The following is a 23330-nucleotide window of genomic DNA, read 5'->3' on the forward strand; positions in this document are numbered from 1 at the left end:
TGCATTTCGCGCCCTAGTTATAAGGTTAGTTTACAATAACTTTCATTAGATTCGTTCACCTTACAATCCAGGGACGGTCGGGGACGGTGTGAGCGAGTCGGAGACGAAAGTGAACAAGTGCTCTTCTCCGAATTCCGATCGTCCGCGATCGTCCCTGACCGTACGCGATGCGCAGTTGTACACGTTAGGTTAGATTAATGCTGTATGTAAACAATAGTTTGTAAATAAAGAAGTGCAAATACAAACAAGTTTGTTTACTTTTTGCATTAATCTAACCTAACGTGTACAACTGCGCATCGCGTACGGTCAGGGACGATCGCGGACGATCGGAGAAGAGCACTTGTTCACTTTCGTCTCCGACTCGCTCACACCGTCCCCGACCGTCCCTGGATTGTAAGGTGAACGAATCTATTTATACAATGCGCCACATGAAAAATGTAAAACAAAATAATTAAGTACCTACGTTGGTTCATATACGTATAAAACTTTGTTAAAAATACAACATGGCTAATCAGGCCCACATATTCAAAATACTTATTGTTAAATTTATGAATAAGGAAAAAAAATGTTTAATGTTGAATAACAGTGACATAAGCCTTAATATCGCACTATAGCCACTAAATAATAATATGGCATTCAAACATGATCTAAATGATTGCAAATATAAAATTCATCCCAAATTTATGTTGTTTGGCCGTATGTTCCAGTAGCGCTCTCCGACAACTTACCGACAACTTAAACATGACGCGAGATATCGTAGGACATAATTAAGTTGTCGGTAAGTTGTCGGAGAGCGTTACTGGAACACACCCTGGATTTCTTGGAAAAGTAAAAAAAAACATCTGAAGGTCCGAGTGGTCCGACACTCCGACGACCTCTCACGGCTCTCACCTCTCATTCTCAATTCTTAAGTTGTATAAGTATTTATGTACTTGCAGACTTGCCTTGCACACTTCAAGTGCAGTCAAGCTTCAACCTTCAACTAATAGGTGCGCGACTGCGCGATGTTAGCTGGACTATAGTGGACTGGACAATGCCGATGTCATGACGGACCGGATCACACGAGCGCGCGTGTATATATAAGCGTATTAACGCGCGCATCACGCTATCACTGCATATAAGTGAGGAAAAAGCGAAAAAGTGAGGAACTCTGAGTCTGAGCTGAGCCTTGCCTTAGCCTCTCTGAGAACAGGTCAGTCAGTCACACACAGTTTACCCCAGTGAAGAGTAAGAGGCTCCAAAGAGAGATTGTTTGCTGCTACCGTTGAGACAATTGAGAATCACGAGATAGTGGTGGCTGGTCCTCTCCTGGGTCCTTGTTGGCCGCCTGGGCTGTGTGTGTGTGGGGGGTGTGCGTGTGCGAACAAGAGTGTGAAATCTGTAAATGCAATTGTAGAAAAAAAAAGAAAAGCTTGTATTGGTTTATAACTAAGTGGTGGATGAAGACAAAAAAAAAAAGAGTGCAGTGGTTGTATAGCAGTGTTTGTACAGCAGCAAGTTGATTTGACACTATAGCCAAACCAAAAGTGAGAGAGAGTCGAGGGCGAGGTTATAACACAGCAGTAGCAGCAGCAGCATACAAAGCACAGCAACGACAACGACGACGAAGACGGTGACACGACGGAGGTGGTGGCCCATAGGAATAGACACGCGGCCGGCAGCTGCAGAGTTAGCTGCTGCCGCAGCAGCGCAGCGCACCGCTTAAAATGGCCGATGACGATCCGGGGCTGCTCAAGGAGGACGGCTTCCTGAACGTCGGCGCCGAGTGCAAGCAGATTGTCTATCACCCGAATCTCAACGTCCTCCTCGTAACAACCGCCAGTGGCCAGGTGCATGTCTACGACGTCAATTGCGGTGGTGCCCTCCAGACTTGCGCCCTCTCTGGTAAATTCCTCCTCTTTTCTTTTCTATAGTTGTCCCTTGTCTCTCGTAGTTTATTCTGTTGTTATTGTTGTTTCTGCGTCTAGCTCAGCAGGTTTCTCTTCGTGTCACATATCAATGATGGTCAACCTTTTTTTCGCAACTTGCTAAATTCCACGCCCCTCCGTGTCCCCACGCACACGCGATTCTGTCAAGGTCGCCTCGTTGTTGTTATCCCTTCCAGGTCAGGTCGAAACTCTCTCGAGGGCACAAAACACAACAAAGCAGAGTGTTATTCGCATCTTTCACGTTTTTTGGGGGGTCTTCCGCTCTCCTTCCCATTTATTTATGCCGTTGACACCCCTCCAGGGGTGCACAACAACCGCGTGTCGTTTTTCTCGTGTGGATGCTGCACGCGAGAAAGGGCGGGTTGTTAGTTGAGTGCACTCATGCTACTGTGCAACGTTTGTGTCACGCAGGCCGCTCTCGTGCCCGCGAATCTCGTTGCTTGTCATTCTTTTGTATTCCCAAAAACGGTGGTGTCTTTTTGATTATGACAATCGTTGCATTGTTTTTATGACGATTTGGTACCTTTGAGGGTTTTTACATCACACAGCTTGTTCGCATAAAATGTAAACATACACACGCTGTCCAAATGTGTGTCATATGTTCATATACAAAGGCGCAACGTTCGTTAAGTACTTACTCGTTTTTAAATACTTGACATTACTTACTTGCCTTTTTTTTTCTCACTGACTAATGCTTAGGCATGCGCTAATAGTGGTGATGTCAATGCATTTCATATCCAGCTGGTACCTGTCTAAGCTTCTCTGTTTTTTCTCTAGCTTGTACTTATATGCAATTGTTGGTATAACACATATTCAAGGCTATTACGCAGTCACGACAAAAGATGCATGCTCCTGGGGGGGGGGGGGTTAAAATCAATTAAAATCAAGTTGCACCATGCTAAGAGTGACTTGACCGATTCAGATGTCTACTAACGATTCATGCCTCCTTGTATTATGGAAAAGTTCACGAAGTTTATAGATAGATTGTTTTCATAGTTTTGTTAATTGAATTGTAGACTTGAATAACAAAACGAGATCATTAACTATTGTTATGAGGATGTTTGTTCAAATACTGTGTCACAAAATGGTTTTGTCCGATAAAGAGGGGGTTATTGAAACTAATAATCAAACTTGCTCTTGCTTTATTTGTTAATTTCTTTGTAAAAGCAATCAGTGGTGTTCCTTCATTTACTGATATCAATTTCCAGGTAAATTGGATGGTAAATTGCAAGGTGTTTATCTTGGAGAGGAAGTAGATAAAATATTGTACACAGATGGCAAAAGCATTGGCGTTAGAAGCGATTACAATGGAGTTTTGCTTTTGGATACCATCCTCCAGATGCCTGTCTTCAGAAGCGAAGACACGATTAAATTGGAAATGTTGTTATCGGAAGCCATACTGTTGCAGCATTGTCTGAAATCAGTTGAGCTCCAGGGAGTCGATCATGTAACAGAAGTACAACAGGAATTGACTAATACCATTAATGCGGCCAAACAAAAGAAACTGAAAGGAGTTAAAGCTCAGAAAGTAAATATACGTTATTCAGTACTACTCCATCAATCGTAGGATTATTTTTCACTTTTTAACGAGTGATTATGCATGAATTCTAGCTATAAATATTTCAATTATGCATTATTAATGCATAGCAATTCGAAAAATTATTGTAAGTTAACAAGACCATATTTTTTCAGTGGAATACGATATGTTTAGAATTACCACATGCAGCTCTAAAGCTTGTTTGTTCAAATTTAGTATTGGATTTGAAAAAGCAGAACAAACATATACCTGCATTACCTATAGCTTCTACAATCAGCGAACGACTTAATGGCCTACTCCCTGGTCTTGTTATAGAGGCTGGAAGCACTGACAAAGTTTTAATGTTTAGCGAGGCAGCTCGCCGAGATACGTTTTCCAAATGGCCCCACATGAATTATAAGTAAGTATTGAACTTTAATCATTACAAAAATCGTCCATGTTTGAGAGATCAAATCTTGCTCTATTACCGTATAAGTTTTAAATCAGTGAAAATAAACAAATCAAGCAAATATATTTAGTTAACGAGTGAAAATCTTCAATCGTTTAAACGAACAATTCAATTGTACTCTTTGTAGATGGGCGTTACCCAACCAAATGGCTCAGGCCGGCTTCTATCATCAGCCAAATTCGACAGGCGAAGATCGTGCGATGTGTTTCACGTGCAGTGTCTGCCTCGTATGTTGGGAACCAACGGATGAACCTTGGTCTGAACACGAGAGGCATTCACCAACCTGCCCGTTCGTCAAAGGCGAGTATACGCAAAATGTGCCGCTCTCGGTTACCCTAGCCACGGCACCTGCTCAATCCGTTGGCGAACCCATCGATGTAATTGGTGCGACAAATATCTCTGGTCTCGCGGCCGTTGCTTCGCAAACTGGTTTTGTCAGTGTTTTGAACGTTGCCAACCAATTGAAGGTACGTTATTGCTTTTTCTCCTCATCCAAAACCGTGTGAGGTTTTTTTCTTACCATATCATAGCTTCCATCGTTTTTGACGTGAAATGCTAAACCGCAAATTATGCGACCACTTTGTTTATTGCAGAAAGAAGTGTCCTTCTACATAAACACGTGCATTGCGGACAACAACAAGGACGTTTTCTCGTTCGCTGCTTCAAAGACAGCTTTTTCCTCCACTTCGACCTACCTGCCGAGTCTCACGTCAGAGGCGGATGGACTCACCGACGTGTACAAGCCTACCTCAGGGATGCACAGTGCCGGCAAGCTCCAAACCACAGCGGTGGCCCTCATTGATGGACCCAAGAATCGAAGTGAGAGCACAGCGAACGCTAGTGTCGTCGTGCGAAGCAGCAGTAGCAGTTCTTCCGCTTCCCAAGATACAGTCAGTTTAGGTTCAACGAGACCCTGCTTGGCTTGCGGCGTCACCGTTAGTCCAGGCTCCGGAATTATCAACCCGAGTCCATCTGCACCCTCTACGCAGTCGTTGCATGGCCTCGAAAACGTGTGGACGGCATCGTCGGACTTGGCATCCGCGTCGCCGCTCGTGCGAGCGATGAACAGCGCAAACAGTGCAGCAAGCAGCAGCAACAGCCTTGATATCATGAAAGTGGCTACGACGGTCGATGCCTACTGTGACCCAGCCGCAACCAACACGACCAGGCAGGCGCACTATCTTGTGCTCTTTGATTTCCACCATAAGACCGCACAGCCGCAACCGAACAAGAAGGACAGTACAAAGGATAATAGTAAGAGCAAAAAGCAGTTGTCGGGTACTGGCACCAGTGCGAGCTCGAACGGCATCAGACAAGAGAATCCATACCAGGAAATGCTGCTCAGCAAGTTTCTGCTCGAAGAGATCAACGAGGACGTGGACTCGGAGATGGTCGGCGCCACGCATTTTGACAGCGTGTATGGCGCGTCGCCCGTCATTCTAACGGCTGCACCCACGGGCAATGGTATTTATTATGGCATAAATGCGTCCACGCCAACCTCGAGTACCTTTGATTCGAATTCGAATCCAATTTACCCGTATGTGTCCGAGCCGTACGCTTCCACGTCAAAGATGACTCAGCTCAGAAAGACGCTCGACACAATCAAGACGGCCAAGGCAGAGCCCGTTGTCGTGCAAACTTTGCTAGTCGAAGCCGAGGACTCACTGACCATTACCAATATTGTCCCGACAAAGGACGGAAAGCATGTGTTTGTGGTTCTTTGTCCACCTATCGGCAACTTGAGTGTCACCGATTCTTTCTCGAACACGAACCAAATGGATGTGGACGACGACTGTGAGTTTTGTTCCTTGTTGGATTTGTTTGATTTTTTTTTTTTTTTTTTTTTTTTTTTTTTTTTTTTTTTTCTTGCACGAATTACTAATAAAATTGTCCTTTTACTGTTCTAGCATTATCGAAGAACAGCTACATGTACTGGGATCAGTCCAAGCCGCTGATTAACGGCGAGACACCTAACGATGCCGTTTTCAATCTAAACGCCGTTCTAATCGTGTACGCGCTGGATTTCACTGGCAAGGTGGTGAAGTTCAAGCCAGAGCCGATTCTCAAACGCGAGTTGCCTCCTGATCAAGCGCCCATTGGTGAATGCGTTTTGTTGCCGATTCACGAGAAAAGCAAACTTTCCGATGGCATGGGCTCAACGAGTAACCTTGTTGTACCCCAAGGACAAGTGGCCTTAGTTTGTAGAGACGGTGTTGTCAGGCTGCTGGAGCTCAATAGTCTCAAAACTGTTCGAGAAGCCAAGCTCCACGGTCAAAAATTCATCTCAGCTGCGTACTGTAACCGAATGGAAAGGTTGTGTGCCTGCACCAATGAGGGAGCGCTTCATTTCTTCATCATGACGACGGAGGATGATTCTACAGAAGAGAAGGATGTAGATGCTCAAATGATCACTGATGCCATTTGCGATGAGAGCGAACTAGCAGCTCCCAGCACGTCGACGTCCCCACCTGTGAATCAAGAGCAAATATTGGCGTACAAACAAAACCTTGGTTACTCGGATTTGCGGATCCTGTACGATTTGACAAGATTTGACAGACACTCGCCGGCCTACTGTGCTGTCGTGCCACCTTGTTGGAGCGAAATGATGCAAGCTCAGCGTCAGCGTCGCTATCCTCAGCATCTCCATCAGTGTGAAGATCAGCACCATACGCGCACCTGGCGACTTCAAAATGACGCGACCACGTATGACGAGCATGTTTTCGAACTCACGCTGCCACGAAACGTCGCAGGAAACGTAGGTCACGTTGATGTGAGATTTAGCTTGCACTTCCCGTGCCTCGAGGTTCCAAACATACAGGTTACGCTTTTAAAGCAGAATATGACGGGAATCGGTAAAAAGTCGCTCACGATCCCGGTAGATGAAAAAATAGAATTTAGGATGAATCGTGACCAGAAAAACGAGAATCCCGTCATAACTGAGGAATATCAGAGGCAACATAGTGCGGAAGTTTTGTGTGGCCCCATCAGTTTGCAGCGAAATGTAGATCTGTCGGATCACTCGGGCTGCGTGACTCTTACTAGCCCCAAGCTGTTTCGAACTAAGGCCAAAACTCTTTTGGTTCACATTAAGGCTTTGTCAAATGAATCTGCAAGAGAAGGGGTAAGTTTTATGATTTTTTTACTTGTATAGTTATCCTTATTATCGTAAAGTAAATTATTATTCCTTTTTTTTTTTTTTTTTTTTTTTTTGTTATATCACACATTAACTTTTATTTCAGTCATCAAAATCTAAAGCCAATGCAGAATCTAAACCCTCGACTTCAAAAAAACTGAGGATAGACGAAGCTGGTCCACTTCCTCCTGGTGCTACATTAGAAAGACTTGCTACAAACGCAGCCAAAAAAATTGATTGTTACAATGGTACGCTTCGTCATTCCGATTTAAGTGTTAATTAATACATTCATTGTAAATTGATCGAATTTTTTTTGTTCAAGGTTGCGATTGGATCCATGAAATTTCGATTACCGTGAGGTCTGTGCACCCGACAGCTATTCCAAATGATAAATTGCAAAGGTGTGCAATGCTCGAATCGACGGCTTTCATGGAAAATTTATTGAGTATAGCCTGCTTAGAGTCTTCAAATAAGTAAATATATGTTTTCTCATTTACATATACTACTGGAATTTTTAACGGTGCTGTATTAAAAGAAAAATGTTTCGATAGGTCACCTGTGATTCAGTCTCTAGCTTTGGATATTTTAATTTGGGTAGCTGCAATACGATTGACAAGATTACGAAGTGTACTCAACTGCAAAAAAACAAAAGCAATGCAAGTAGAGACTGTTCGTTGTATACAAGAAAAATTAACTCCATTGCTGCAAACTTGTTTGCTTCACGCTGGTCGGAGCATAGCGCACAAATGCGTGAAGCTCATCATGACTTGTGTCGAGTGAGTAATAAATTAAGAAATTTAAAACTAAAATCTAAACTCTCTGTTAATTCTATTTATTTATTTTTATTTTTTTAGGGGTATTCACAATATGGAGGATTCGTTGTCTCAAACGTTCGAAGAAACTGTGTTGTCTGTACTAGCTAATTTGTTGCCACACGTTGTAAGCGTCCAATGGGCTGGCTCACTGAGATGGCTTGCCATACTCATTACAAGGTTTTTGCCTTTAGATAAAAATCACACTGTAGCTCAACAATGTATTAATCTCATCCAAGACATCTCTTCTGAAATGTCAAAGCGCGTTAATCCTTACCATTTATTGCTGGCGACAAGGTACTACTAAATGTTATTCAACGTATAAGTTCTCTCGAATGATATTAAATTATGTATTACTGAAATTTTAGATTTGGATTATACAATTCGCCGTTTGAAACCGAGTTATTCGACATGGATCCACCCGTGACCGCAAAGTCTAGTTCAGTACCAATAAATAACACCTACTCTTCTGTTACACCCGGTGATCAGCCCAGCACTGGTTTGACATCATCAAGCTTATCATATTCTCAAGATCCGATTGACTTACGGGATTTGCTGTCCCTGCCTACACATTCGGTTAATGACTTGGTTGTGCCGAGCAAATTGAAAGCACTTAGTGCCAACTGTAGCATGAAGGGTCTTCTTGAGGTACTTTTTTTCTCAATTTTAATTCATTACAGTAACAAAAACAAAAAAGCATCATATTTTCATAAATAAATAAAACTAACCTATGGGTTTTTAGGTTGAGCCTTTGCATTTTACTTGTCATGCGGCTTCTGATGGTACGAAAATGGAAAAAATTGACTCAAATGTCAATGCTGTTACCATTGGTGGTCCACTTTTCGATCCACCACCTGGTTTAAACGTTATTTCAAATTTCAAAGTGCATCACAATGCCTTGGTGAGTATCACATTTATTAAGAAACTGAAATGTATATGTTGATGTGACAGCACCATTAAAGTATATATTTAAGTAACGCCAATAAGTGCCATGAAAATTGTGAAGAAAGAAGCTAATAAATGTCTCATTGTTTCTCTTCAGAACTTTGAAATCGGATCTGGATCTAACTCTGATTACAAAAGCAAGATTACCAAAATGAGTGACATATTATTCCATTATACCTCAAAGAAAAAACCCAATTACAGCGTGATGGTGAAAAAAGTGGCTGAAGATTTTCACATACCAAATGATTGTGAACATTCCGATAGTGACGAGGCTAACAATATGCAAGTGCCGACGCATATCTGGAGCGTGTTTAACGACAAGCCATCCGTGATGACTTCTTTGTCCAAGTCAAAGGAAAAGCCTGTGAGTTCGTCGGCCCCGGCTCCAGTGTTGCACATGCCCAGTACGACAACTAACAAGTTCGACGAGAGCTCTGCCAAAAAGGTAAATGAAAAAATTTATATTACGCCAGTTTTTAAATACTAAATTATGATGGCACATGTAACGTTTATGAACTTTTAGAGAGACGACGTAACTTTCCCGTGGAACAGATTATTGTACTGGCCACCTCAGCAAGCATTGGTTGTTGAAAGAATGCACTCAGGAGCCAGGAGATTTGTGATCCTAGATTTTGGAGCTCCTATTCTTTTGACCGATTTGATGATACCCGCGTGCAGTGATTTGGTCTCACTTTCTATTGATATTTGGACAAAAAGCGAAGAAACTGATGGTATTCGACTAGTTGTTGCCGGTGATATCGTCAGCAAGCCTCTAGTGGTCAGTGATCTTCAACCACCACCGATATGTAGATACCTCAAGGTAAGACTCAATCTCTAATTGTAGCAGCAAAAATGTTGGCAGCATCAAACTGGCGATGATAATAAAAACTGATTGTAATCTACGATTGAAATTGCAGATAACAACTATTGGTCGATACGGCATGTCAACAACCCGTTGCAAGATCCCACTAGGAATGTTTTACGGCCACATGGTTGTTTTATCTGGAGAAGATTATTCAGAACTAACAGCATCCGAAACCGATGTCAGTAACATCGCTGATCCAGTTATGCAAAGTAGTATTGAATTACAATGCAGCATCTTGTCGGCCCTTGCCGAAGATGTTCAGTGCAGGTTTACTTTAGCAACAGAACGTCTAAAGAGTTACCTCGATCCGTTATTGTCCACGGAAACTCCCAATGTAGTACACATGCAGCACTACTTGAACCTTGCAAAAAATCCAAGCGAAAGCAAAGAACAGCCTTCAGCAAAGATATTGTCTACATATCAAGTAATTATTGAACTACATGCTCATATTTATTTATTTCTTTTACTTAGATCATTACGATATTAACATACATTAATTGTAGGAATGTATAATGTATCAACACCAACTGAACATTATCCGGGGAGTGTGGCAAAGACTAGAATCTTGGAAAAGCTCAGAAAGTACAGCTCTAACCACACTAGCTAACGCTTCGAGTGATAAATTACGTATTCTTGGAGAAACTCTTCTAGACCTTTTACTGTACACTGTTTACGACATTGGTCCTGTTCCCATCGTAAGTCGCTTCGTTTACTGTTCACCAAATTTTCAGCACAAGCAACGTTAAATTTAAAACATTTTAATTTACTCGTGCAGGTGCCAACAACAATATACGAAGCCTTTACACCAGCAGTGTGCGAAAAATTATTTAGTTCCATTTGCGTGACGACCCCGGCATTCCATTTGCAACTCTATGTCGTGGCATTATTGGCTAGAATGGCTGGACATCAACCGTGGTGGGGAAATTTCCTCGCCAGCACTTTGATGAACCTTTACTCTGCATCTTCAACCCATATTTTTCCTCAGGACAGGTTTGTATATTTCGTACTTGATTATATTATAATGTTAAAGCATAGTATTTCCTTGATTTTTATTTTATATATAACTTTAGAAACTAACGTCTGGTTTACATAATTCTAGGGTATTCATTTTGCTAACATTCCTTGGACGCAAGACCTTGACTACTGCAGCCAATAAATTGTCAGTAGTGGATGCAATGGTTCGGACGCTTGGAAGACTACTTGCGCCTCTGTCCGCTGGTCAGACAGACAATTCGAGTAGACTTGACACAACCCTGATTGGCTGGGTCCTTCTCTTTTTGTCCGTATGCCTGGATACCGTTTCCGCTCATCCCTCCTCTCTTGATGAGAATCACGATAAAAATAAAGAACAAGGTAGTAGTGCGCAACGGTGCAAAAAGTTTATTTTTAAGAAAATATAGTAAAGAATTTAAAAAAAATAACTTTGACGATATTGGTCACTTTTCACAGGATTCTCGTCTCGTTGGGAATTCATTCAGGGTGAACTGGCAATGCAGAAAAAATTCTTAAACTCCAATCGATCCTCGGCAACTCATAATTATCGCAAGAAACTCCAGAAACGCCTCATGCATCACAAACAGCAGTTACAGGACTTAGAACAGGCAAAGAAAGCTTTTCACACGTCGTCACAGGTACTAAGTTCTCCAGCAAATTGTATAAGTTTTACTCATTCATTGACGTGTTTTTAATTAAATTGCTTTTTTTTTTCTTCGACTAATTTTTTGCTTTATAAGTATGTGCCCAAGTCACATGCACTTTTGTTGACCCCACAGGTTTCGACTTTTTCAACCAAACTAGAGCAAGCATTAAAATCCCAAGAACGTTTTTACAAGAAAACTTTGAAACAGCAGTCAGCCAAACATTTTAAAGACTTATTTTCCATGAGAAGAAGTGAGCAGTACGGCCATAATCGAGGAAATTACCGTTCTCAGCCTCAACCTAGTACCAGGTAGATATCGATTAAGTTGCGTGAATTTAAACAACCATCACAACTTGGAGTAAAATTGAATGAACTTTACCTTCCAGTCAAGCAGATCCATCAGATCCTGATGATTTTTCCACAAACCTGTTGCATCAGCATGTATTACCTGTAGCTCGAGGTCTGATTACACTACTGCTGAACAATGTCTCCAATGTTGATATGTTTTTATTGGCATGCAAAGTAAGTTACTTACTTTTAATTTTATACTCATCTGTCACTGTTATTCATTTCTATGAAACGTTATGTTAGGTAGTGGCGAGACTCGTAGTATCCACCCGACCAGCCATCAGTTTGGGTGAACTTATGACCGAGGATCAACTTTTGAAGCTAGTTAGGTTAGCTACTGGGACATCCGACACTGCCTGGTTATCTCACGCAGTCTCTTGTCTCTTGCAAGACTTACTTGAAGGTAAAATATCTATATATACGACCATTCAGAAAAGTTATAACATTACGTTTTTTGCAGGTGAAAAATTGTACCCTCGAAACGTTAACTCCAACGAAACAAGCGTGGTTGAAGAAACCTTCGAGCCGATACCTACCGAGGAGGCCAGAGTAGTTGAAGATGATGTAGCCGCAGTTGCAGGAACCAGCGCATCCAGTGCTTTTGGAAATGACGAAGGCTTTGCCGATGGCGACGAGGATACTCAGGACAGCATCATCGTAGCTCCGACCAATTCTTCGTCATCCAAAAGCAGTGGCTTCAATTTGCCGTCTCTGCTTGAATCTGACGATAGTGAATTTGAAGAATTCTTGGATAATATCCTCGAACGTGGAAAAACGATTCTTAAAAAAGGCAGCTCTTCATCGAAGCTCCCAACGATCATGGGCTCAGGGTATGCATTCATATCGCTCATGCCCAACTAGATGAAACGATAACAAAATTTATCTAATTCGATTTACAGCATCTCCCAAGCTATCGATGCAAGGTTGGAATACGGAGTGGAAACAGGAGTTGAAATAGCCCTTCGTAGACTTTCTGCTCTTGGCACTTACAATCTTCCTCTTGGTATAAATGCTTCGATCTATGTAAGTTATTTTTTATACCGCATAATACATGACCGATAGGGTGGTAATTGATCATTTGTCCCATTTCAGCCATCGTCTGATGCCAGAAATCCACAGGCCTACACATCCAGGATGTCTGCTTATTCCGATCGCAACCAGGAATCGTGGAACTTGTCCGATCCTCCCCTTACTAGTTTGTACATGTTGACTAGGTGTTTCGACAAAATTTTCACAGAATTGTATATGCAGGTATGTAATTACTCTTCAGTGGTCCAAATTTTTCTAGTAATCGTCATCATTTTATCATTTTCATTACTTCCCACAGAGTTCTGGCACAAACGTAGAACTGGTTTTACAGCTGTGGCTAACATTAAATCTCGATGCGTCATTGGAATCTTCATCAGTGACAGTAGCAGCAGCGTCAAATTTCGATCCTTCTTTGACTCCAGTGATCCCACTGAGTTCTTCAGCCATCACTGGACTGATATCTGCATTTTCCTGGTAACATTTTCACATTTTTTTTTTTGCTTTTGTCCAACAAATCCTGCGAGTCAAATAATTTAACTATAAAAAAAAAACTCTTTAATACTTTTAGGTATCCAGGAGTATCTTTGCGAGCTTGGTGTTATGCTTTGCAGTGCTTAACACTTGCTAGTAATCAGCCTCTGCAAACAGAACAAGTCGAAGCCGCGAGTTGTAGTACGCCACTCGATGGTTTGCTGGGTGGTATGGCAAGTTGCATAGTCAAAGAACGAAACATAGGTGCTATGCTGCTACGGATTTTGTCTGGAAACGGATTGAACGTCGACGCGACCAATAAGCATTTTGGAATGGTGAGTTATGTAAGAAAATAAGTCTCTACTCGATTGAAATCTTTTTTCGGTTCTTCGTTATTTGCTCTTAACCGAATTTAATCTTTACCATTTGCAGGCTGGTCCGACATTGTGCCAAGCTTTGCAAGATTTTCTGGTGCGGTTGCAAATGCGCTGCGACGTCATAACGCCAAAAAGTGTGCTGGGAAATCTGTTAAAGGAACTATTACTCTGGGTTGTCTATCAATTGGTCCAACCTGGAGGTGCCTTGGTAGCTCGACGTGGCCCACTAGACGCTCAATGCAAACTCATCACTTCACTGTTGAACCTAAATTTCACAAACACCGATTTGGGCACTGCCATGAGCATATCGGAATGCGTGGGTGAAATTGTGTCGACTTATGTAAGAGGAGCAGGAGGTAAAATATTTTTGAAATATTTTTTTTACCAACATTTGTTTTACGTGGAGCCGAAACATAAGATCATTTTTTTCTTCAAGTTGGAGCACAATGTGGTGGCACAACCGACGCCGCAAGCCAATCCATCGGTTTTAGTGGGTTGTATGCTTGTGTTCTCGGTGGAGACGCGAGACAGGGACGACCTGCGTCTTGGGATGCTCTGGTTGTCGCTCTTATCAAACTCGTCAGTAGACTTGTGCAAACACCCTTGCCACAAGTAAGTACAATTGATTCAATAAAAAACGAGCATTTTATTTGGGTTCATGTATCATTCTTTGCATTACAGATACAATCAGGACGAGGTGATAGTACATCGGATATGGAACTCGGAGAGTCTTCTCAAGGTGCTGGTTCGAGTCAAATGGACCGCCAGGAAAAAATAAGTACTTCTTTGACTGATGAGACTAAAGCGGAACAGCAAACGTCGACTAGGTCGCATCAATCATCGAAACCCCGAGTACCGTGCGTTGCTGATACTGGTAAGATATAACGTCGCATATTATAGCTGCCTGTGTACCAATGAGTCACTTGATCGGTTAATACTTGCGAATTTCATCTCTAGTTTTACAACACGAACCTACGATGATGCGATTGCTGAGCACACTTGGTCATAGCTCTGGGTCACCTTTGTCAATGCTCCTAAGTGAAGGATCGAGTTCAAACACTACCTCAGAATTGTCGACGTCGCCATCCATACCAGACGCTACTTTCCAACTGCTAAGCACCATGATGAAGAAAGCGAGCAATCCTTCTCTCGTCTTAAGTCCAGTGTATCAATACCTTGCCTCGTGTAAGTGTTGACATTTCATGATTGTTTTTTTTTTTTTTTTTTATTATTGACAACAATTTGACGGTAAAATTTGTTACGTAAATAGCATGTGGCCAAGGAATTCCCGATCGGCACATAGAGACGATGCAACTATCGGAACCATTACTCTGGTTTATCCTACGTGTTCTTGACAGCGTCGCCTCGATCACGATATTCACGACAATGGGTGGCGTGAAAGTTTTGTGCGAGAACCTCGTGAAATCCAGCAAGAATTGCAACAGCAACAACTCCAACTCTCCTGGAGTGATCGCACTCATAATGCAGCACTTGTCGAACGCGACGAACCTAACGCCCGTCGCGAGTGGTAGTGGCACTAGTAGCAGCAGCAAGAAAGCCTCGAATACTCTCGAGTTGTTTGAGGATGGTCTCATTAATTTTGCGCCTCTTGGGACGGTCTCGTGGCTACATCCTACCGCCCAACCCGCGGACGTTTTGATACAAAGCGCTACACCGCACAAAAGGGCGAGAAATCCTGCTTGGTCGTACCACTTCTACCCCGAAGAGGCTTGGGTGGATCTGACGATTACGCTGCCGTGTGCGGTACTCCTGAAGGAAATCGAACTCCAGCCTCATTTGACGACGCTATCGAGTGAGTTTATGTTTCCGATTTTCGGGGATATGTATTTTAAAGTTATTTGAGGTTAATTTGAACGTATTTTTCGCAGCCTGCCCGTCAGCCGTAGCTCTGGAAATATCGCGCGAGGGAAACACTGCCTTAACTCCAATTTGCCCACCAATGCCCACAGCCGGCCTTACCTTTATTCGTCTGACACTCTCTAAGCCCGAAGTTGCAACTGCCGTTCTCATAAGACTGTACAAGCCACGGGACTCTACAAACATAAGTCTCAGTCAAATTCGCTTGCTCGGCACTACCGCTTTTGGCGATCCCAAATCAAACCATGACGTCATAGACGAGGAACAACTGAGTAAGACTAGGTACGTTAGAAAATACCAAAAACTGCTCTTATTCGTCCGGTGAAAGAAAAGATGAATAGCGAAGCTTTTCTCTTGTAATTTTAGCTTGGGATGGTTGCGGCTAGTCCACCAGTGCTTGTGCATCAGCACACACCAAAATTTGTTGAACATCGAAGTCCTGAACTCGGCAGCCTCGGTCGGAGGCCTCGTTGAGTCCTGTTGTAATCTGTTGCTACTTCCCACCCCTTCGTTGTTTACACCATACTTGGAAGGAGTGCTGCTTCAGCTTGGCTTGCACTCGTGCGACCTCGGTCTCCGATTGATTGGCCTCCTGCTCAACAATCGGACCGTACCTCTCCTGCAACCTTCGGTGATGAGCCATGAGATGACGACCGTTCAAATGGTCGTTGAATTGCTGGAGCAGCTCTGCTCCGCTCAGGACGTTAATACCAAAGCTCGCATGTCCGCTGTCTTGAGTTGGCTCTATGCTGTCGCAAGGATGTCCGTGTCCGGTAATACGGATAACCTGTTGGGTGGCTTGAACACGGCGAATCCACCAGCTGTGTACATTCACTGTATTTCGACGATCATTTGGAAAGCAACCAAACAGCAAAATTTGAACTACGATTTGAAAGAACTCCTTTCGGAAGATTTGTTCGAGTAAGTTCATGTCGAAGCTTCTTCTGACACCTTTATTTTCACCCTTGGATCGTTGTCCATTGCATTTATTTAATTTCAGTGCACTGTATCAATGGACATTGGCCCTGAAAACACATTCAGCCCTCAAAGAAGCAATAGACGCGGCCCTGTGTTCCTTCTGCTTCGTCAAGCCATCTTTTTTCCAGCTACTCCTTGAAAAAGTTCAAATTTTCGTACCCACTTTGGCGAGCGATCAGTCGGCAGCTTCGATTTCGGATGACCGAAAGGAGAGCGCGGGCCAAACCGATGACGGCAAGAGCGCGTCCGAAGTCAACGATTGGTACGCCCGTCTTGCTCAGTCGGAATTTAGACGTCTCTCATTGACGGAAGGCCAGCTGCTCACGATGGCGGCTGTGTCGCGCTCGCCTCCGGGTATTTGTCAACTTATCAATTCGGGTCTGCCCACGTTATTGTCAGCTTCGATCGCCGAGTTTGCCATTTTGGAGAGATCAAAACAGACCCACGATTATCAGAGACAAAATGAAAAGGGATCGGTTGGTACTCTTTTAGTAAGAGAATTTTTTTATTTTCACCATAACGTTAACTGACTGTTGTGACGATTTTGCTGTTCACAGCCCATCGATGACACAAGAACCGCCGGGTGTTCAGATAGCGGGGCAGGAAGCAGCAGCAGTGATTTAACAGATAGCGACAAGGCTGGTGAGAGCTCGGAACAAAATGTTAAAAAGGAAGGTTTAAATATGACTAAACCGGAGAGCATAGCGGTAGTATTGGAATTCTTGTCGCTCATCTGTTCGGAGGGTAAAATGCGAGATTGGCTAGGTAAAGACGGCAATGGATTCTGGTTGCCTTTGCTCTCCTTGTTGAGCAACAGACCGATCGAAAGCCCATCTGTTACTTCATTAAAGTGAGTTGTGCTTGAAATTTTTGTCAAGATTTTGGCGAATCTTTGATCGCGGGTTCAGTACTTATCCCAGTGATTTTTTTTTTTTTTACAGGTGTTCGAAGGTTTACACAACGTATTCGAAATTAGAAAGTGCCATGATTAAGTTTTTGTCCAAGTGTTGCTGGTGCCATCCAGATAACCAAAAATTACTGGCTGAACTTGTCACTGACGTTATTTTACAACAAAAAACACCAGCAGGTAAGTTGGGAAACAAATATTATTTAACGAAAGTTTTCGAATGCAGACTGTTATTTATTCTCATCTTAATTTTCAAGGGCCACGAGGAATTCATGGAATATCAGGTTTCACCAGAAGACTGATTCTCCAACTTTTGTTGGAAGGCGAAAAAATGCTGATATCCGTGACTTCGGAAACAGCTTTGAAACTTTCGTCTGCCGGCACTAGTAATTTACCAGTCATGCCACCACATCCGGCATTTCCTCTTGGTCACTATCATCATTTGCTGTACATGTCTACCCAGACGACAGTGGCTGATATTCTGCAACAAGTGTCTGGTACGTAAGATCTGCTGTGAACTAAATGCTTCACTTCTTGAGTAAGACAATGAAAAAAAAAATTGATAACCAAGCAAATCACTTGGTAGCTTCTACTGTTCTCAAATAATCATTTAAAAAAACGAAGCAGGTACGTGCGGCATCAGTGGCAGCACTTTGACAAACAGCAGTCTCATGGGTGCCCTCAACCGCGAGATCTGGGAGTCTGGAGTCGGTGTGATGCTAGACTCGTTGAGTGTCGCAGCTGGCAAGACGGCCAAGGACAAGAGAGCTAAGGACGCCTCAAACAGGTCCCAGGTTCGAGGTCCCATTCTGCGAAAATCGCGCAGCACTGCAGGTACACGCACACACTCTGACTCTTCATTCTTGTCCTTTCACACATTTTTGTTTGTTTTTCCATTGAAAAATTAACCTAGTTCATTTTTACTAACAATTTTTCTGCTTAGATGGAACTCTTTCACAAAGCAAGAGTTCAAACAGTAACTCGCAAGGTGGCGTCAACAGCACAGTCAACCAATATTATTTGATCGTGTCATCTCGTCCCAATACTCCACTGGCACCAGAACTCACCATAGCTCAATTACTTTCGATGTTGGAGGAAAGTGGGGTTTCTCTGTCGGAACCGTGCTTATACCTCACTCTGCGACACCGAAGCAAAGATTCTAAAGGTACGTTAGAGTAGTAGGCTGGTATATACACTTTGATAAAAAAAATCTATTCAATACTAATGATTCCGTTGTCCAAAAGAAGTGACAAAATCCAGCAATCGAAACATGCTTGCTGTGCGGCCCAGTATAAATAGTACATTAGAAGTATTCAGCGCGAAAGGAGGATTAGCTGTTTTAGCTAAGCATTTACCCCTGGTGTATCCGGATTCTAGTAGACCTGTTCCAGTCGTCGAAAAGTCTCCTACCCAGGAACAGTCGGACACTGACTGGGTGAAGATTGAACACAACGACAGTGTTTACGAGGATCTCGAGGAGTGTACGCACATTGGATCCTCGAGAACCATTCCACCCACACCTACGCCTCAAGTTTGTTTTTTCCTTAGCATTACCTTGAGCCATACATGTACATAATCAAAAAAATTTAAAAACAATAAAATTTACAGGTACCGCCTCACGCGTTAGCCGCGTTCGGTCTCTTCTTACGGCTGCCCGGTTATTCGGAAGTGTTACTACGAGATCGCAAGCGCGCTCAGTGCCTCTTGAGGCTAGCTCTCGGTGTCACCGACGACGGCGAGGGAGGAGACATTCTGACCTCGACTTTGGCAGCATCGTTGCCCACACTACCGTTCCAAGTACTGAAACAACTTCTCGATGACACGCCACCAACGACAGACGACGGGCTTCTCCTGCGTCGCACCTCGATCGAGGTTGGGGCTGTACTTTTGCTGCTGAACTGTTTGGCCATTTTCACCCATCAAACTGGACCCAACGAAGGTATTTCTACTGAACAAAATCTTTCAATGTTCTCAGTCTATCCAATTATCTTATTCACAATCGTACGATGTATGTTTTCCAAACAGGAACAAACCAACGTGGAGGTCAGAGTAACAATCGCAACGACGATAAATCGCAACTTTACTGGGCCAAGGGCACAGGTTTCGGCACCGGCTCCACTCAACAGTCCTGGAACGTCGAGCAGGCTTTGATGCGCCAGCGCTCAGAAGAGGAGCACGTGACCGTGCTGCTGCAGGTGCTCGCCAGCTACATCGGCATCGACGACGTTCCACAGAAGGAACTGCCTGCCATCTTCGCCGACTTGCTATCTCGATCGTGCCTACTGCCCGCGCTATCCTCGTACTTGCGCAACGACTCGGTCCTCGACATGGCCCGACACATCCCGCTCTATCGCGCTGTTCTGCAGCTTCTACGTGCCATGGCCAATTCGGTCCAGCTGGCGCCGCTGTTACTACCCAAGAACGACAATTCTGGCGATTCCTCGATCGTCTCCCTGCTGTCAAGCATGAAGGTCTGCGTTGACACCTACGTCCACAAGATCAATCGCACCAAGAGCAGCAAGTCCAAGGCAAGCAGTAGCTCTGTCAAGTATCCCGAAGACGGTGATCAAGATGAAGGACTTGCCACGCTCATACCAGACATTCAGGAGAGTGCAACGATCGTGAGTAGTGCAACTGCCAGGCTAGTCGACGCGAGTGAAGAAGTAGCGGGTGCTAGTCCGTCTGGGCCTGAATTTTCCTTGAAAACCATCGAGCAGCGCTACCTCGAAGTCATGAAGAGACTGCAATTTGGTAAGATTTTTTTTTTTTTTTTTATAGCAGTTTTGTTACATAAACCAGCAGACAAAAGTATTTTCCCGGTTTGTGCAACATCTTTCATTAGAGCAAGCGCAGAGAAATTATTGTTATTACTACATCCTGCAGATACGTTCGAGATGATAACGGAATGTCCCGAGGGTGGCTTTAAATTTGCCGTGTCCTACCACTTCGAGTCCAACATGCGACACGCGGGAGAGCGTAATCACCCGACCCGAGTCAAACGACTGGCTCAAGAAGCTGTTACTCTGTCGACGGCGTTACCGCTCTCGTACAGCAGCAGCGTGTTCGTACGCTGCGATTCCGACCGCCTCGACATAATGAAGGTCCTGATCACCGGACCAGCTGACACGCCTTACGCCAACGGTTGCTTCGAATTCGACGTCTACTTTCCCTCGGACTACCCCAATAACCCGATGATGATTAACTTGGAGACAACGGGCAGACGCTCGGTTCGCTTCAATCCAAACCTATACAACGATGGTAAAGTCTGCCTCAGTGTTCTCAACACTTGGCACGGCAGGCCCGAGGAGAAGTGGAATGCGCACACCAGTAGTTTTCTCCAGGTACACCTGCAGATCTTATAAAACGTTTGAAACTTGAATCAGATATTTTACGTGACTTTTGATACAAATAATTGTATGTTTGTTTATTTATCAGGTTTTAGTGTCTATACAGTCGCTGATATTGGTATCGGAGCCGTATTTCAACGAACCAGGCTACGAACGCTCACGAGGAACGTCTAGTGGAGCACAGTCTAGTCAAGAGTACAATGCCAATGTTTGTCAAGCCACGGCGAAATGGGCGATGCTAGATCAGATCAAAAGTCCATGCCCGTGTTTCAAAGAGGTGAATACTGTTTTTTGTTCAAATGCACGATTTGACTCGATTTGTACCTTTTACATCATTTGTGACAATTTTATGTTGAAATTTAGGTTATCAAAACTCATTTCTGGCTAAAGAGACACGAAATCGTGGCTCAAGTAGAAGGCTGGATCAGGGATATGGAGATGCAAGGAGCAGACAGGCGGTCGGCTAGGTCCATATCACTAAGCGCTTTAGCCTTAAAGGTAAGATATGATAATGTTGGTTACACGAGTGATTAAATACTTAACCAAGTATTATTTTTCGTTTAAATGTTCACAAGTTTTCATTGAGTTTCAAAAGTGGTTGTTACATGAAAATCGTAAATTTGGTTTTGAACAGATGCATTACAGACAACTGAGAGAAGAATTGTCAAAACTGCCAACACCGGAGGGCCTGGAGGACCTTGCCGAGCCGTTGCGCCCGCCAAGCGTGTTCCTAGAAGTGCCAGGTAGCCCCGGAACACCAAGCACACCGCCTACTTCGACGCACGCTGTTGTCGCTACCACGACTTTTGCCAATTCCACGCTACCAAGCAGCAATAATCCCGCGGAGACGAGCAATCATGTACATCACGACATCGACACGGACGTCGAGATGGAGAAGATGGTTTCAAAAGTGTGCGAATGAGGAGAGCTGGCTGCAAACAAATTGTTGGACGTGTTTTAAAGTTTATCATGTGTTATTGTGAATAAAACATAAAAAAGAGAAAAAAGGCACCGTGACCGTTGTGCTGACAGTGGATGATGGTGTATCATATAGTAAGTAACAAACTACAAACTGATGATAATAATTATTAAGTATAATAACAGCGGTAACAATGACATTGGATACAAGAGAGAGACAAAAAAATAACAAACAAACAAAATCGGAACCGCGCCCTTTGGTTGTGTGCAAACAGGTAAAAGTGACAAAGCAAATGTATATCTTCCGAATACTGTATTCGGTTCTCTTAATTGATAAGTAACAGTTGATTTATCGTTTGTAAAGAGAATCCGCGGCTTAATAAAGATGCGTGCTATCATATTGTGATTGGCATACTGTAAAAGCACACGGAGCTAAAGTTAATTATAACTACCATAATATAAGTAAAGTGATGAGAGTTGATTTAACATAAACGAAAAGCGTTGACGGGAATCATTTATAGCGCGCGCATATTGAGGCTGCTATTGATATACATGTGCACTGCGTTCGTTCAGCTATTGAGTGTAATTGAATAGGTCCGTTACCTTTGCTATTTATAGATGTTCCTCGTTTTAAAACCGACTACGTTTTTTTAAAAATATACATCGGCGAGGCAATATACATACATATAATATATAAATCACGACGGCAAGATTTCAAAGTTAATTGTCTCTCCTTTGCAAGGAATCTGACAATTTGATGAATCTTGCAACTGTACAGATACAGTAGTTCAAAAGTCGGCCGCTTTGCTTTTATAAGTTTATGTTTTTTTCGTAAATTATTGCATTCTTTGTTCGAAGTTATAAAAAGGGGAGAAAAAAAAGTTGATAAAAAAAGAACTGTGCTGTCTGGTAACGGTTCTTAACGTTTTAAGCATAAGACGTTCGAAAGTTAAAACTTCATATTTTAATTCTATCCTGTTAAAATTCATTAAACAAAAAAAAACAAAAAAAACACGATGTTGTGGTGTTTCAGAATTCTGTTTACTTTTCTTGTCATCATCGAATAACATAATATATTTCGCAGTTTCTTTTTTCTTTCATTTTTACATTTTAGTTGCATAAAAAAATTTATTTACTTTTTATTATTCATACCTGTCTTCTCTCTACAAAACGTTGACTTTGATACTTAAAAGAATATTGGAAAAGAGAGTGTTTGATGTAGATAGTGTTATGTTCATATGAGAAGCGATATTGTGATCAAAAGCGATCGCGGTGGCAAACGTTATTGGTAAACCGATTAATGTACATAATATCTTCATTAAGTAATCTTGCACACACAAACACACACGTCTATATGTTTATAATTCCAATAAAGAAAAAAAAAGTATCGGAGTGCTTGGTGGAGTGTATGGCTTAAAAATCATTAAAAAAAAAAATTAAAAAAAACAAAACACTATGTTGATTAAACAGTACCTAAATAGAAGACAACAAAAAACTTACATATACAAATACCTACCTTTGTGCGACGTATGGTGTATGTGAGTCGCTTTACTGGTAAAAGAAATGATTGTAAAGTTATGTATGAAACAGAAATGTTAATAGTTATTTATAATAAACGATTATTACCACTGTATTTATTTCATGATTGACATTAACAAAAAAAAAATCATCTAAATTACATGAATTTTTTATTTTTAATATACATGTGTATTGAGCTACATATTCGCAAAAATTTTAACTGAATAATGAACCTCGTATGCACTTGGCACT

General features: G+C 42.6%; 1 protein-coding gene across 4 annotated transcripts; it reads left to right on the plus strand.

Annotated features, from left to right (window-relative positions):
* Positions 1-1043: 1043 nt before the first annotated feature.
* Positions 1044-23193, plus strand: Bruce (BIR repeat containing ubiquitin-conjugating enzyme). 4 transcript variants are annotated; one of them, XM_089594100.1, is made up of 47 exons: positions 1044-1884; positions 3137-3456; positions 3621-3865; positions 4041-4380; positions 4507-5707; positions 5821-7034; positions 7153-7294; positions 7369-7519; positions 7598-7822; positions 7901-8155; positions 8227-8506; positions 8601-8759; positions 8901-9248; positions 9327-9623; positions 9721-10092; positions 10172-10363; positions 10444-10658; positions 10768-11024; positions 11118-11278; positions 11402-11616; positions 11694-11829; positions 11899-12058; positions 12116-12485; positions 12555-12678; positions 12748-12906; positions 12983-13158; positions 13253-13490; positions 13588-13888; positions 13969-14148; positions 14230-14406; positions 14490-14717; positions 14803-15343; positions 15405-15692; positions 15777-16331; positions 16411-16864; positions 16946-17238; positions 17330-17475; positions 17553-17792; positions 17920-18129; positions 18239-18460; positions 18543-18826; positions 18904-19234; positions 19321-20046; positions 20179-20636; positions 20731-20919; positions 21006-21140; positions 21277-23193. In XM_089594100.1, the coding sequence occupies exons 1-47, from the start codon at positions 1707-1709 to the stop codon at positions 21562-21564; spliced, it is 14376 nt and encodes a 4791-aa protein (XP_089450226.1). In that variant the 5' UTR covers positions 1044-1706; the 3' UTR covers positions 21565-23193. The 4 variants fall into 4 exon arrangements, with proteins under 4 accessions (XP_089450226.1, XP_089450223.1, XP_089450224.1 ...); XM_089594097.1 differs by having other exon boundaries at positions 10768-11021; positions 11118-11299; positions 13253-13499; ... (3 more) ...; positions 15422-15692; positions 18540-18826; XM_089594098.1 differs by having other exon boundaries at positions 10768-11021; positions 11118-11299; positions 13253-13499; ... (4 more) ...; positions 17923-18129; positions 18540-18826.
* The last annotated feature ends 137 nt before the right edge of the window (positions 23194-23330 follow it).

The sequence above is a fragment of the Copidosoma floridanum genome, unplaced genomic scaffold, assembly GCF_036245765.1.
Source record: "Copidosoma floridanum isolate Cflo_tuat_1 unplaced genomic scaffold, Cflo_Japanese_pri ptg000021l, whole genome shotgun sequence".
NCBI classification, from domain to species: Eukaryota; Metazoa; Arthropoda; class Insecta; order Hymenoptera; family Encyrtidae; genus Copidosoma; species Copidosoma floridanum.

What these genes read in the sequence shown, in the direction of transcription:
- Bruce (XM_089594097.1), top strand. Translation starts at nt 1,707, where the DNA reads ATGGCCGATGACGATCCGGGGCTGCTCAAGGAGGACGGCTTCCTGAAC. An exon ending in AAGGAGTTAAAGCTCAGAAA is followed by an intron (nt 3,457 to 3,620) that starts GTAAATATACGT and finishes ATATTTTTTCAG; the next exon opens with TGGAATACGATATGTTTAGA. An exon ending in ACCGTGCGTTGCTGATACTG is followed by an intron (nt 14,407 to 14,489) that starts GTAAGATATAAC and finishes TTTCATCTCTAG; the next exon opens with TTTTACAACACGAACCTACG.